This window comes from Heliconius melpomene, chromosome 7 (assembly GCF_056956725.1).
Source record: "Heliconius melpomene rosina isolate 202511_hmr_F chromosome 7, ASM5695672v1, whole genome shotgun sequence".
Lineage (NCBI taxonomy): Eukaryota > Metazoa > Arthropoda > Insecta > Lepidoptera > Nymphalidae > Heliconius > Heliconius melpomene.
Window position 1 is genome coordinate 8,444,345 of NC_140395.1, and position 15,580 is coordinate 8,459,924.

The following is a 15,580-nucleotide window of genomic DNA, read 5'->3' on the forward strand; positions in this document are numbered from 1 at the left end:
AAGCGGCATGTTTCCGAACAGAACGCCGAGGGGATTGTTGAATTGAAGCCCGCACTCTATCCACGTTTTCCGCTGACGTTGACGTCCTAATTCGGCCTTGTGGTCTTGTTTTTAATGCTGATGATGTTGCTCTAAAATTTGATACCCAATTTCTGATTGTTGGTCCAGTGGCAATGGGATCACGTCGACCAATAGCAAAATGTAAACGGAACGCACGCTGTGTTGTGATCACGGAGCCGCCATTTTTAATAAACTCTTCAACTACGAACGCACGATGTTGTCCCGACCAAGCCATTGCTCACACTAAAACTGCATGTCATGGCGCGTCTAATGACACCATCCCCACCCTTCTACTCCTTCCCTTCTTCGTGCAACGTCCTTCCAAAACCGGAAAGTTCAATATGACTCACCCTGTACCTCCAGAATTTGACGAAAAATGAAGAACGGAGTGTCTTAACACTCTGCCTATACTGCTGTGTGCGGAATACAGCGAAAAGCTATTACCAATCGTTTTGAATGTCTTAAAAGCTGACATATATATATTGTTCATTATAACTAATTAAAAAATTATAACTCATGACATAAAATAAATAATTCAAGTAACACTCCCGGTAAGTACCGCAATTCCATGAAACATATTAGTAGTCAGCAAGTTGCTTACGTATGTTCCATATGTCTGATATAGATCAACTAATAGGGAAGCGGTACATGAGTACGTGCGCCCTACGTGCTTGCGGTTGCCTGTAGGTGTACATGTAGGCTGTAGGTGTACACATGCTCGCATGCCTTTCATACACTACGCATATTTAGTACATTTAGATTACATGTTTTATCACAGCTAAGATGCATAAGCTCATAGTTGGTTATTTAAAGCTTTGATTTTAACTTTAAATTAAAGTTAACTCAACAAATAATTTATAAAATATTATTAATATACATACACATATGTATAATGACGAAAACCGTTGCAACTAAACATTTGACCACTAAAGATTATTTAATTAAATTACGTCAAGGAAAAGAAAATAATATTATAATAATTAATAAATTACTAATAAAATAAGGTAAATTAAATTACGATTCTATTTTTTCTTATAACATCATTCGTAATCATTAAAAATGAAAATAAAATTGCACTCAACGCTGCACAAAAAACAAAAAGTACCACAGCCATTACGCACACAGCTTCCTAAGAAATATTTTCATTGGTAAAGACGAACGAATTAGCCTATATTTTTCCTTTCACGAACATTATATAATATTATAAAATGCAAATGAAGTGTAACTACTTTCATAATGTAACCCAGTCTTAGATAATAATATCAGAAATAAATCAATCTAGTATTTCCTTTTACACAATAACTTGAATCTCTTGTTTAAAGCAGATTTTTTTATTAATTTTCACCAGAGTTATGTCAACGTCAATTATGAAATGCAAGACATTCGAAATATTATGCATGGCCAAGAGTTTCAAGATATTTGCTCAACATAACACAAAACCTGATCATTTATTCTTTGTTTGGATTTTATCAGATAGTGTCCTTTGAGTACAGAACTAAATATATTTCGTTCGAAACTTCGTGCTTTAACCCCCATTACCGCCATATTGATAATGGTATTTTTGCAAATATCTTCGAAACGGTAATTTTTGCTTTAAAAATATAAGAAGGTTTGTACAGAATACAATTTAAAACTTTTATTCTGTCTTTTGTCAATATTTTCAGAGATTTTTTCGCAAATTTTGGTTTTTGTTCATTTTATATTGAAGATTTTTTGAAACAGGAAAAAAATATATGATTAGCATTGTAGAGCAATTTTTTATGAGAATTGTATGTAGAGTTTCAATTTTGATGATCAAATTCCTGGAATACTAAGTTTTGTCGTTCTACCACTTTTAATATATATTCTTAGCCTTATAACATTATGTAAGTACATTATAAATGGTGTAAGAATACATCTTTCGTATTTTACTTACTGTCGGTAAGATGGTTGAAGGCAGTTACGTCATCGTTAAGGCGCTGCATCCGCTGCAGCTTAGTGCTCAGGTCCCTCGTGTGAAGAAATAGGAACAACGTGCATGAGACTGCCACTAGAGCCACCAACTCACTTGTACTGGAAATAAAAAAAAATACTCAAACTCAAATGCAGGTAGATATATTTTTAAAAGATTAGTACATTTTTTTTAATTATTCTAAAAAGCGTTTATTATTAAAGTTATATTTGACCAAAATTATATATTCTGGTAGACGGCATAGATACTCATCCAAAATATTACAAACAAATGGGGTCTCCTTAGTCCCTGGAGATCTTTAATCCGATAATGTACCTACATATGTATGTATGTACATTAATACCTACTATATGTTTAAAAGAAAAAATGATTCAACTACCAAGTAAATATACCTATTTCAATCATCAACAAAAATAAATAAAAAAATCAGCCTCGCGCTGTATACCGCACACAGCAGAGTAGGCAGAAGGGAACCTAGTGTTAAGACACTCCGTTCCCCACTTTCCGCCGAATTCTGGAGGCATTGCGTGCTGAGTGAAGGAACACAACACCGCGCTTTGCAAATATGGTTATGAAGTCACTATACCTATATAAATATCATTTAAGCTCATTTCCCACATTTTTTTTATTATGTCGTTTAATTTTAATTTAATTGGGCATTATGTTAAATGTGCCAATTAGAATATTTAACAGTTTTTATCTCCTTTAAAAGGCAATTACTCAAAAAAAAACTATCAGTGTGATAAATGAAATGCTTAATCAGTATACTAACGATATTTTAAGGTTATAATAAAGTGACTTTTTAATTTAAAGCATTTTGTAGTCTTTAAAAAAAACTATAAATTTCTGACAGCCATTAGCATGGGTAAATATTAATGGGGAAATAATAATTTGTATGAAAGAATAGAACATTCATTAATCTTTTAGGAAACCAACGCAGATAGCATCTTTGTAATTGAATACCATCTCATCACATAAGTCAACATAACAGTAAGCCAAATGATTATTTATGTCACTTCTTAATATAATTATACTAGTTCTTGCATATTTATGTATAATAAAAAGTAAACGCTTAATATAGCGATTACGTTAAATTAAATATACTACTCAGAGATGAAGATGAGTAAATCATTATTTTTTTAATGTAAATACAACACATTTATGAGCGTCTGTCACACTTTTAAAACGAAATTATTATTTTTTTCTATAAACAACTAGATATCTTATAGTAGGTCAAAAAAAATATTTATTTTTATGTGTAAGTAATATCGAAGATATTCAATATTATATTAATTTTATTTTATGTACCTAGATCCCAGTTCTAATTTATTTTTAAAAAGCAAGCTTATTTTTTTATACTATACTTCTTCTGTTCTTAGTATAAGTATTTACAATTATTTTAAATGTATGATTTTGTAAGAAATTTATTATTAAAGTCAAAGAAAATAATTGTAAAAAAATATCATATATATTAAAAAGGATTAAGTTATATAATATCAATCAATAGTAAGTATTATATAAAGCTCTAATGAATTAATAACGTATTGAAAGTCCAAGCATTAAATTAAATGCTATAAAAGGTTGTTAAAGGAGTGGTAAGCCACAATTACCATTTCGCTATGGCTTCGTAATGTAAAATTGACTACGAATAAATAGTCTTTCCTCTCATGTGATGTAATCACCTCAAGATGACACCAGCTCTGCTACCATCAGGAACAGAATATGTAAGCTGCATACAATATTAAGTTATATAATTTTCGACGTAATTTCATACTGGGGCATATATCAGCATATATTTTGTAACTTATATGTTAGTTTTTATTATAAAATAGCACAGCCATATTTTTGAATGGGATTGAATAAGTTTTGTATTTGCCTGTTTTACAATTGACAGACGCTAAAGGAGACCAGTTGTTTGAGGTATAACAAATAAGTTTAGTTACTATTAACAACATAAAATAACATTTTATTTTAATTTGCTCGATATTATATTCGAATAAACAGTGGTAATTATGTGTCCATTTACAATATAGTATCTCCGTCTTTCGTCATGATATAAATAAGTTAAAAACAGTATAAAAAATTCTTAATTTAAACCAACGATATCATGTCACGTTACTCGTTAAAAAGCAAAGTAATTTTTCTTATAATTTTCTTATCCTTATCAAGATTCTGATTGGAAATATGAAACTGCTGTTAATTGTTGTTATAGACTTTTATGGGCCGAGCTTCTAGTATTACGGATGTCTGTACGTCCGTGGTAGGATCGTCTTTATATATAATTATGCGAGGCACGTATCAGCTTCATTGCACACTTACGGTGCATCAATTCATTTAATAAGAGCTCACACAACTTGGTTTAGTATTTTTATATGGATTCGCATATTACTAAGGTGCTTTAACTAATATTAGATTTATTAATATGATAACTCTCGATCTGTCTTCGTATATTTATTAAGTGTAAGTTAATCCTAGTAAAATTATAAATTTGTGAGGATGGTTGTTTGTTCCACTTTCACGAAAAAGGTATTGAAAGGATTCAGGTTAAACTTTATAGTAATAATACCTTACATATCAGAAAAACATATAGGCATTGATTTATGTAATTAAGATATATAATGTTTTGTAATATTAAGCTATAATATAAAGCAGGTGAAGCCGCGTTTGGGTCGCTAGTTTAAATTAAATTAAATAGCTTCACGCTGTAATGTCTTCAATAATATATGAATAATAATATATGAAATCTACAGTTAGGACACTTCGTTTTACACTTCCACAAGTAAAATGAAGCATTAATTAGAATTGATTGTAAAATAATAATACTAATTATAATGACAGTTCAACATATTTATTTGTCTATTATTAAATGGAGCATCTAAATAAACCGGACTCGTATCCCTTTTCCCACGGCACACAGCTCGCTAATTTTTCCCTTTCCCTTTTCACCTTCCGTATCAAATGAATAAGCTGGTGGAAATAATCCTTTCACCATGCTTGTGGTATTGACACTTGTTTACCACGAAGCAAATTAACGATCTTAACCCAGATATTAATTGATTTGTAACAAATATTTTAACTTAAAATTATATACATATGTAGCTGTAAACATTAAAAAGTTGAGTTAAGTGTATTTCTTTACTTTTCTTTTTAGGCAATGAGAATTTAGTGTTAGGACACTCCACTGTCTACACAATTTAAGAATATGGGGAAATTACTATAAACATAATTTCGAGAAAGTGAAATATTTATTTACGTTTATATTTCCATTTCTTCGTTTTGGTGACGTGGCAAAGCGCGGCGTTGAGTTCTGCTACTCAACACACATTGCCTCCAGAATTCGGCAGAAAGTGGGGAAGGGGGTGTCTTAACACTGGGTTCCCTCTGCCTACCCTGCTGTGTGCGGGATACAGCGTGAAGCTGATTTTTACTTAGGTACTATAAATCAAAACTGTCGTACAAACAAAAATACAAAAAAAATAAAAAATATTTATAACTATAAACTCATCCATTTGTATTCAAATTATGTTGGTTTATTGAATACAATTATTATTGTAGTATAGTGAGATTGATTATTTTTACTACCATCATACACCACTATGAACCACGTTTCTGTTATAAAACGTTCGTAAAATTATATATTTATTACTATTACTGTACTAACTGTATTTATCGTTGAAAGTAGCACGACTTATTAAAATCGTAATTCAATATGTTTTAATGAATTTTGTCAATGTTTATGGGTAACATTATAAATGGATACCATTTTGTTCTTTTTTTTAAATCGCATTTAATGAAATGGATCATCATCATCATCATCATGATCAACAGTCATCTTTTGTCCACTGCTGGACATAGGCCTTCCCCAATTCTTGCCACTACACTCGCCATGGATAAAGAGAGTATAAAATGATACAGCACTCTACCATTCTAGTGGGCGTACGGAACATTGCGGAATTTCATCCAAAGTTAAACCATCGAGCTCTATCTTACAAGTCTGATACTATTATTGTGTTTGAATTAACAGCCATCAGACGTCAAAATCTTTTACAAATGAATTATAATCGATATATATTTTTTATACTGACAATTTTAATGTATTATTGCACACTTAGGAAAGAAAAATATGTTTTTACAATACATACAAAAAATTGAACGTAGCTTTATTTAACGTGGACGGCTTCCGAGAGGCACGGGTTCAAATACGTCAAAATTTTTATAAGCTTTTTGAAAAAGAAATTGTAAATTTATAACAATATAACAGCTGTATAATTTCTTTCAAATATATTCAAGCAATAAACTTATTTAAATATAATAATATTTTACTGTGCTACTCAAATTATACGTTTATTTTAGTATGAAAATAAAACAATACATAAATGCAACATTCTCAGCAAATATCTAGATTATATTGTCATTATAAAGGCTTGCAATGAAGAGGCCAACTTTCCTTTTTTATTTATAAATATTTGTACAATGTAGAGCGAGCAATTTAAAAAACAACGTGACAAGTGAAGGGACTCACTTTCTTTCAATTTCTTCGAGTGTAACACTGTTTTATGTATATTATTCGCATCTGTTTAATAACAATGAAACAACCAGTAACATTTTTTTTATTACATGAACTTACTTGTGCTAAAAAAAATAACCTATAAAAAGTAACAAATAAAATATTAGTTTGAATTATAATTATAATGATTACATCTTTACGAGAATCATATATTAAATTGTTATTATTACAGGATTTAAAAACTCTCCGTATCAAATTTCACTAAAATTCTTTCAGCCATTTTTTCGTAATTGAGTAAAAACCTTTAAAGCATACCCACTTTCACATTTATATATTGATATAAATATAATTCTGATGTAAAATCATTATACAAACTTATTTTTGCCATATACTAAAACTTTTGGGGGATGTTTTATAAATAGAAAGAATTATTATATTAACTTTCAAAAGCTTACATTTTTTGTTAATGATGAAAATATCTTTTTCTTATTTAAACAATTGGCACAAGAAAAATAAATGATCGTTTTAAAAAGGAGCAGCTTGCCACTCCCTTGACAACTTTCAACTACTCTAATCGATGACTCTAGCGACTACGTGCACCCACTCTATCCAGTTAAGAAGTTTTCTAATATCATCTCGACTAGAAAATGCTAGCCAACTCCTCTATTTAATAGAAGCAATAGCCAAAGTTTATTAAATAAAATTATTTCAATGTTAGATTACTGCAAAAAGTTAACATTTTAACATCAAAGTAGCAGTGCTGTAGGTAAAAGCATGGTAATGTACATTTACTATATAATAGCTTTGCAATCCTATTCTATTAATATTATAAATGTGAAAGTTTGTGAGGATATTTGTTCTACTATTAGGCAAAAAGTACTGAACGGATTTTGATGAAACTTTACAATAATATAGCTTATATATCAGAATAACACTTAGGCTACAAATTAATATATAATTATATAAGCCTAGGCCTCTAGTTGGGAAAATAAAAAGGTAGGTGTTGAGTACACTTAGCACGCAACGTCTCTGAAAAATCGACCAAGTGAGAGTTGGGCTCGCTCACAAAAGGTATATTGTACGGGTGACCGCTTAAATATTTTTTTCTTTTGTTTATATTATCTGTAAAAATCTCAACTGTTTTAATATCATGGACAGAAGACGACGAAGACGAGCAGCGGAGTCTTAATAATAGGATTCCGGCCCTTTGGATACGGAACAATAAAAAGATAAAAGCAGAGAATTAATTATTCTGTGTCCAAATTTACTACGCACATCGGAAGAACATTAAAAGTGTTAATCATTTGTTATTTCAACTAATGTAAGATCTATCGATAAAACAGTTGTCTCGCTCGTACTAAGTCATACAAATTTACAAGACTATAGTACACTACATATGGTAAACGCACATGGTAATCACAATAATAAATGAGAAATGCATAATAAATGAGATAAAATAACTATTTACATGTATTTATGTATCCCCTCGATCAAGGAACTCGCAGTTGGGTGCTTGAAGCAAGAAGAGAAATTTAATTTATTTACCTTAAATGCCTATCCGATGCTGCGAGTGGAATTCAAAATGCGAGACCGATTCAGTAATTTGCAAGTAAAACGTTTTAGTGGGAAAACGTTAAAGTAAACATTAATCATTATTAGTTTATTTATTAGATTCATTAGGTGCAGTAGCACAAGAATGTGAGTGTGACCGCAATGCCACCGTTGCGATTTCGATCCCGTCTCAGGGGAATGACAAGAATTTATTAATATTTTCATTTCTTCGCACTGGCACCAAGGCAAAAGCCCAAAGTTTGTTTCCACCACTCAACACGCAATGCCTCGAAAAATCCAGCGGAAAATGAAGAACGGAGTGTTTTAACACTAGGTTCTCTCTACCTAAACTTCTATATTACGGGATAGCATGAAGCTGTTTTGTAGTAGATATATAACATTAATCATTTAGCACAAGTTCATCCATTACATTAGAGAACGGAAGGCATGCGTTGGCAGTTGGCACATTGTTTGCGTTGAATTGTCATTTTCAGTGCTCCCGTGCCTCCCGTCTTTTGTTATATTTTTCTTTATTTTCTGCTTTTAAAAACATTGCATAGTACTTGCCAGAACTATCATGGAATGTTTTAAGCCAAGTATTTTTTTATAACAAAAATAAATATTCGCTAAGGACGATTTGAAATGCTACAACTTCTTATTTAGCTCTTGGGAACTGTCTATGATCCAAGAGTAAGCCCGGATACACATTCGTGGGTTCATTTCTCGCTACGTTTAAATTGATATACCCTTTCTAAATAAGTAAGTAAGTAAGTTTTCTTCCCTAAGCGTGAACTTTAAAGATGAAAAAAAAAACCTAAAACTGTTACATTCGCGTTCAGACACCATAGCCAACAGCTGCAATACTATGAATTCATTATTACATTAAATATTTATTGATTTCTTCAAATAAATTAGAGACAACAGACTGCTCTATTATGTCTAGGATTTATTAAATGATAAAAATATTCATAAAATTCATTATTTATTCGGCAAAATTTCACATTTGAAATTAATTCACTTTCACAGTTCTCAGCAACATATATGAAAAAAAAACATACAATTGCAATAATTACTGTTTAAAAATAGTAAGTACTACTGTAGTAAGTAAATTCTGCATCTATTTCAACTTTTCATCAATCTCGCAGCGTGGTGCATCTAAGAAACAGCTATAGCAAGAGGTCATAAAACAAAACTCGAGCCTCATTTATCTATGGCATTTAATGGTACTTCTGTCACTATGAGCTCCATTAATTAATATACTGCCAAGGACTGGAAAGCGCTGCTTACATTACGGTAGAGTAAGGCCTAATTTCACTAAATTTATTCTTAATTATGGTTTATTTCACTAAATTTATTCTAAATTATTATTATATAATCTTATTTATGGTTAGATTTTTATATTAGTTTATTATAGTTTTATATTAGAAGAAAAAGAAGATTGTTAAGCCAACGTATGTATATGTACCATAAATTCATTAGGTATAAAGAAATACTGTTTTATCGTATCGCTCTTTTAGCGAGAGGACCTGACATTCTAGTGTTAAGACATTACTTTTCTCATTAAAACTCTTCCGTTCCCCACTTTACGTCCCTACTCTACTTTTAAGTATTGAATAGCGGAAATTCAACGTTGCGCTTTGCCTTGTTACCAGAGCGTGGAAATGAAAATATTAAATATTTAATTTTCCCGAGTGGGTATCGAACCTCTGAGAGGTAATAAATAGGTCAATAAGCACTGCCATTTCTTGCAGTGATTGCTTCATCAATGGATAAGTACAACCAAAAGGAAAATAAATTAAAAATTAAAACAAAATTTGAATTATTTCTAAATAAAGTTAATAAAGCCAATGTGGAGAGTTATACAGCATACACCTTAATAATGAATATAGATGCCTACTGCAGATCTGAACCATTCCTCATTTACAGCCACCAGGCAGGTGCTGGTGCTGATATAGTAGCGATAGTATTCAACAGTTACATGGATTTAATGCATGGATTATGATTTATGCACTTTCTACGATTCGTAATGTATAATATACTCATTTTATCGAATAACTATTCAGGTTAGATACTAGCTATAGTTGCGTATGATCGGGCAAGCAAGAAGCCTTCAATAAGAAATGAAAGCATAATATTCTCATTTATATTATCATCCGGTTTTTTATATCTTTCGATCTACTTTTTTTATTATAATATTTAAATATTTATAACATATAATGCTATTTGTAGTACATTGTAGGGAAGTTGCATCGTTGTCGCTAAATCGAGATTAAGGAATTTAACAATATCGTTTTTATTTATAAATAAATTGCATAATTTAAATTTTAAATTTGTTACACAAAGTGAAATTTTAAACTTATTTATTATTAAAAATTGAAATAAACATTGTATATTTCTCAATTTTATACTTAACAACTTACGAACATCGCATAAAATTTATGTTAAATATGTTATGTTATTTGGCAGAATTAAGCAGGTCTTTGACTTCTCTGTTATCTTCCAAGGACCTGACAATTGCAAAAAAGAAAAAAAAATGCTTCACATAAAAGAGGCCATTAATTATTAACAATAATCTAAAATACATAAGATTTGTCTTCAGAACAACCAAGTTAAAAAAGCAATTCTAAAACCATCTGTATTTTACTTGCTATATAAAGTGTCTATAAGCCATTCAAAGACCTAGAAAGTACTATTAATCTCGAGCCCAAGTTCAGGACCAGATTGGAAAGCCGGACCACACCGACGGGTTGCGCTTTCCATGTGCGCTTTCAAATCAGACCTGGTGCACATTGTGGCCCTAATGGTATTATAATATGATTGTGTTCGACAGATGATGTATTGAACTTCATTTTCTCGACTCAATTTAAATAGTATAATATAATATGTTTTGTCACTACTTGTGAAAGTTTATATATTATCCAGAATTAAATCAGCTTCACGCTGTATCCCGCACACAGCAGGATAGGCAGAGGGAACCTAGTGTGCGCCTGAGCCACGACGGCCTCAATAATTATCATAATTTATAATATTTACCTTACTTTATCCAAACCTAACGAATTTGAAACATAAGCAATTATTTACCTAAATGTTTTAAGTTTATTGTTTCTTCTAATTTATCATAATCCTCCCTATAACAAAAGAAATATCAACAAATACAAAACACATACACCTAATAAATTATTCCGCCGTAGCCAGTATTTATTAGATAAAATAAATTCAAATTTACCCGTGGATCCCGAGCCCCGATAGAAGCGACTCACTGCCTTCAGCCTTGTAATTACAGCCCGTCTCATTAATTTGTACTCAACAGCAATTTGTTTCTATTATTTGTAACGTTAATTCTCCCATTGAATCAGAAAGATGTAAAAGATATTTAAAATAATAATTAAAATGTACGGATCTTATCTAAGATAATTATATTTTAACGTTTCTTTTTCCGTGGCCAGTCGTGGTGGAAGGTCACAAGGTAAACGCAACTGGTTGTGGGTTCGATCCTGGAGGAGATGAAATATTTATTTAATTTCATATTTCCATTTCTTTTTCTCTAGTGTCGAGGCAAAGTGCGGCGTTTAGTTCCGCCACTCAACACGCAATGCCTCCAGAATTCGGTGGAAAGTGGGGAACGCAGTGTCTTAATATTAGGTTCCCTCTGGCTACCCTGCTGTTTGCAAGATACAGCATGAAGATGTTTTTAATTTGATTCATTTTTAAATTTAAGTTTGGGAACACTTAAATAACTCATCCGTCGTAGTGACAGCGATATGATTCTTTGGTTATAGTAATAAAATTTATGGCAAAAAAAATAAATAACCTAAGCTGGATCGGATAAGAAGCGTAGCTCGATAAATAATTGTGAATAATTATTTGTCTATATATAGACAAATATTAATATTTATGAAGAGTGGGTAGAGAGGAAACTTGCTTGGATGGATGCTTTAGACGTCCCAGTTCTGTGAAATGGTGATAAGTTGTTCCTAAAGGCCGTTATATAACTCTCTTGCTTACTGCTAGTGATAACTTCTTGTTAATCTAATGTGCAAGTTAACAAAAGGTAGTATTTAATTAAATTCATGAATTTCAACTAACATTAAAAGTATTGAATATAATATAAAAGATATCCTCATATTTCTAAGTATATTTCTACGTAAATATACTTAGATCGCGCTTGCTTCGTTCAATCAGAAATTATTTTATAAAATTTAAATTGTGAAAAGCAACTTAATTATATCAATATTGTTTTTATTCAACAACAATTATAGAAGGAATATTAGCATTATTAATATTGATTGGTTTTTAAAAAATCTACGTTTATACATATTTATTGTAATTATCTTGTATTATTACTCAACCCAGATTAAATGTTGCATAATGAGATTACTTTCTAACGCGAACTTTTATATCTGAATCGTCTGGTAATATGACTTTTAAGATTCTTACACACTCTCGATTCTTTTCTTTTAAATGCAAGCGTCATGGAACGTTTTTGAATATTTTTAAATATCAGCCAGTCATATAAATGAACTAGCGGCCCGCTCGCGGTTTCACCCGCGTGAACTATGTTATTATTAATTTCTGTCTCCATGACTGCGCCCTAGTGACGTCTATGCAAAATTTGTGACTTCTAGCATTTGTAGTAACGAAGTTTCATACAAACTTTCGACCCCAAAAACAACCCCTTAGAAATCGAATATTGCAAATTCCCGTCTTAGCGAGCACCTACGACCTATAAGTAACTCCTATGCAAAATTTGAGATTCCTAGCACTTGTAGTTTCTGAGATTTCGTGATGAGTGAGTGACCTTTCGATTTAATACATATAGATGTGGTGAAGCTTTCTATTAAATAGTTCATTATATTAATTATGATAATATAGGTTTTTTATCTTTTAAATATTAGTTGCCACGAAATTAGTAACCACAAATCCTTTTGATATTGGAAAGAATTAAAACAGTAGGAAAGAATTAAAACACTATTAAATAACTCGTTAGAATTAAAATTGTTAAATAAAATTAAATGTCTTCTTAGATAAACTCAATCAATATTAAATGGCTAATAAATTATGTATAACCGTCCTTAAATGTCACGAGCCATCTCCTCTCACTTTCCTACATTGAAGCGTGGGACTTAGCAACTTTATGATCCATTCTAGTGTAAATGTACACTGTCCAAGTAAAATATAACCACTTTTACTTTTAACTAACGCAGATGAGAAGTTAGATAAATGTTACATGACATGAGCACTCAATTTGGATACGTAATTTAAGATTAAACACTTAAGTCTTGTAAAAAAATCATTTGCAAAATGATACAGTAGAGTTTATGTATATCATAATAAATAATATACCAATAGAGACATCCTTGGCCCAGTGGTACGAGAGTGTGACTGTAAGCGCAACAGTTGTGGGTTTGATTCACGTTGTCACTTGCAGGAATAAAGTATTTAATATTTTCATTTTATCTCTTCGCTCTGATAACGAGGTAGTGGCGTTTAAATCGCAATGCAATATATCACCAGCTTAGAGTGTAAACCTACTAACAGCCTATCAAGCAAATTATCAGGATAAATAAAAAAAAATAAGTTTAAATAACTATGTTATTACAAATTCTAAAATTGATTTGTATTAACTACATTTAATAAAAGAAACGTCAAATTGTATTTTTTTACACCTTTAAAGAGTATAAAAATGTACGTACGTGCCCTTTTTGTTTTCTCAAAAACGGATTTGATAGGCTTATACTATAAGCTGAATATGTTACAGATAAATTAAGAAAAAAGCCAAAAAATGTAAGATCATATCTATAATATGCTTTCATTATAAACTATACCGCACATAGCAGGGTAAGATTTCATTATATATAATACACAATATTCAAATGATTTAACTGTAATTTAAGTCAATACAGCAAGACCTTAGGACGATCAGCCTCCTTATTAAGTTCTAAACAACAACAAAAATAATGATACCCGCATTCACTTAGGCGTATCTAGTTGACAGTGATGTAATAATCATTTCAAACAATGGATCTCTATTGTATAGCAGCATCCGTCCGTTCCAGTCGCTCACACTTGACTCTTAGAAAAGAATTCGCGATGAAATCGCATGCTCCGGCGCACGCGCACCGAGTGTAGTGTATCTAAAGTGAACATGTATGTCGATTTCACTCAAAATCTAGACATCTTTTATTACAACTGAAAGTAGAATATTCTAGTATATTGTAGTTGTAGAAATGTTCTTGTTATATAAGTAAATCTATATGAAAACTAGCTACACCTACGTATATTGGCTAAATATGCAAATATAAAGACCACGCAGCTATAAAAGAAGTTATAATGAAACTTACAATGATTTACAGATAAAATATAAATTAACGAGCGAACGAACGAATCTTGCTGGCTTAAAAAACTCTTAGGTAAATACACATAATTTAAGCATCTTTAGACAAAAGTAATAAACTTTCTACCGCATTCTGGAGGCATTGCGTGTTGAGTGGCGGAACCAAACGCCGCGCTTTGCCTCGTTACCAGAGCAAGGAAAATTAAAATATTAAATATTAGCATTACCTCTAGTGGGAATCGAACCCACCACTTGTTGCGTTTACAGTCGCACTCTTTCATACGACTGACCTCAAACATGAAGCTTAAAATTAAAATTAACTTAGTAAAAAAAAACGAAAATGTCAATATATGTATGTCACAGTGATGTAGGTATAATTAAAGCTAACTCAAATGTAGTCTAAAATCAGCCAACTCGATTTACAAGTTTAAGTAACACTTTTAACATTACCCTCAATGCAGACAGTTCGCGAGAAATAAAATCCAATTTCTTCGTTATTCCAGTACTTAAAATTCTAGTATCGTTTTTGTAAAGTAATATCAAATTTATTTTTATTAGGTAGTAATCAAATTACTCCCATTTACATTTAAGAAATGCTTGAATCGGTTTTTTTTCGTAATAAATGGAACTGTAAATCTGTAAAAATGTATTAATTATTCTTTTAGAAAATACTTGTCAATTTATTTAGTCCTTTATTTACATTATACTTATCTTTTTAGATTATAATTTAGTCAAATTCAAACAAAGCTTAACTATATTTGTGCCTCGAAAAATTCGACGGGAACGGAGTGTTTGAACACAAGTAGTGAAGTGAATATAAGTATATCAACTCTCCATAAATAGAAAACATATAGTGCCATTATACAGAGACAGAACAATCACAAAAATGATAGTACCGTATTTTACCGTAGTAAGCTTCCACTAACAATAAAACTATTATCGCAGTTAAAATACTATTCTACATCGTTATACGCACGACTTTTATACAAATAAACATTGGTTACGTGCTGTTTATAATAATTCACAATTAAATTCGAATAACCGCCCGTTACAAAAATTGACTGTAAATTGTATTATAATGTTTCCAAAGCCAAAATGTTGTTTTTTGTAATACTTTTAACCTACTTTATTAAAAAAGTGTATACAAAAAGTAGACAAGTTTAGCTAGCTTGTAGCT

At 30.9% G+C, this 15,580-nt stretch overlaps 1 protein-coding gene across 1 annotated transcript in view; it reads right to left on the reverse strand.

The window, feature by feature from the left end:
• The window catches only part of pip (heparan sulfate 2-O-sulfotransferase pipe), a 55,405-nt gene that overhangs the window by 26,184 nt on the left and 13,641 nt on the right, over positions 1–15,580 (reverse strand). Inside the window, exon 3 of the mRNA XM_085188825.1 lies at positions 1,976–2,112. Within this exon, the coding sequence (XP_085044951.1) occupies positions 1,976–2,112 (137 nt within the window). The remainder of the gene's footprint in view (positions 1–1,975; positions 2,113–15,580) is intronic.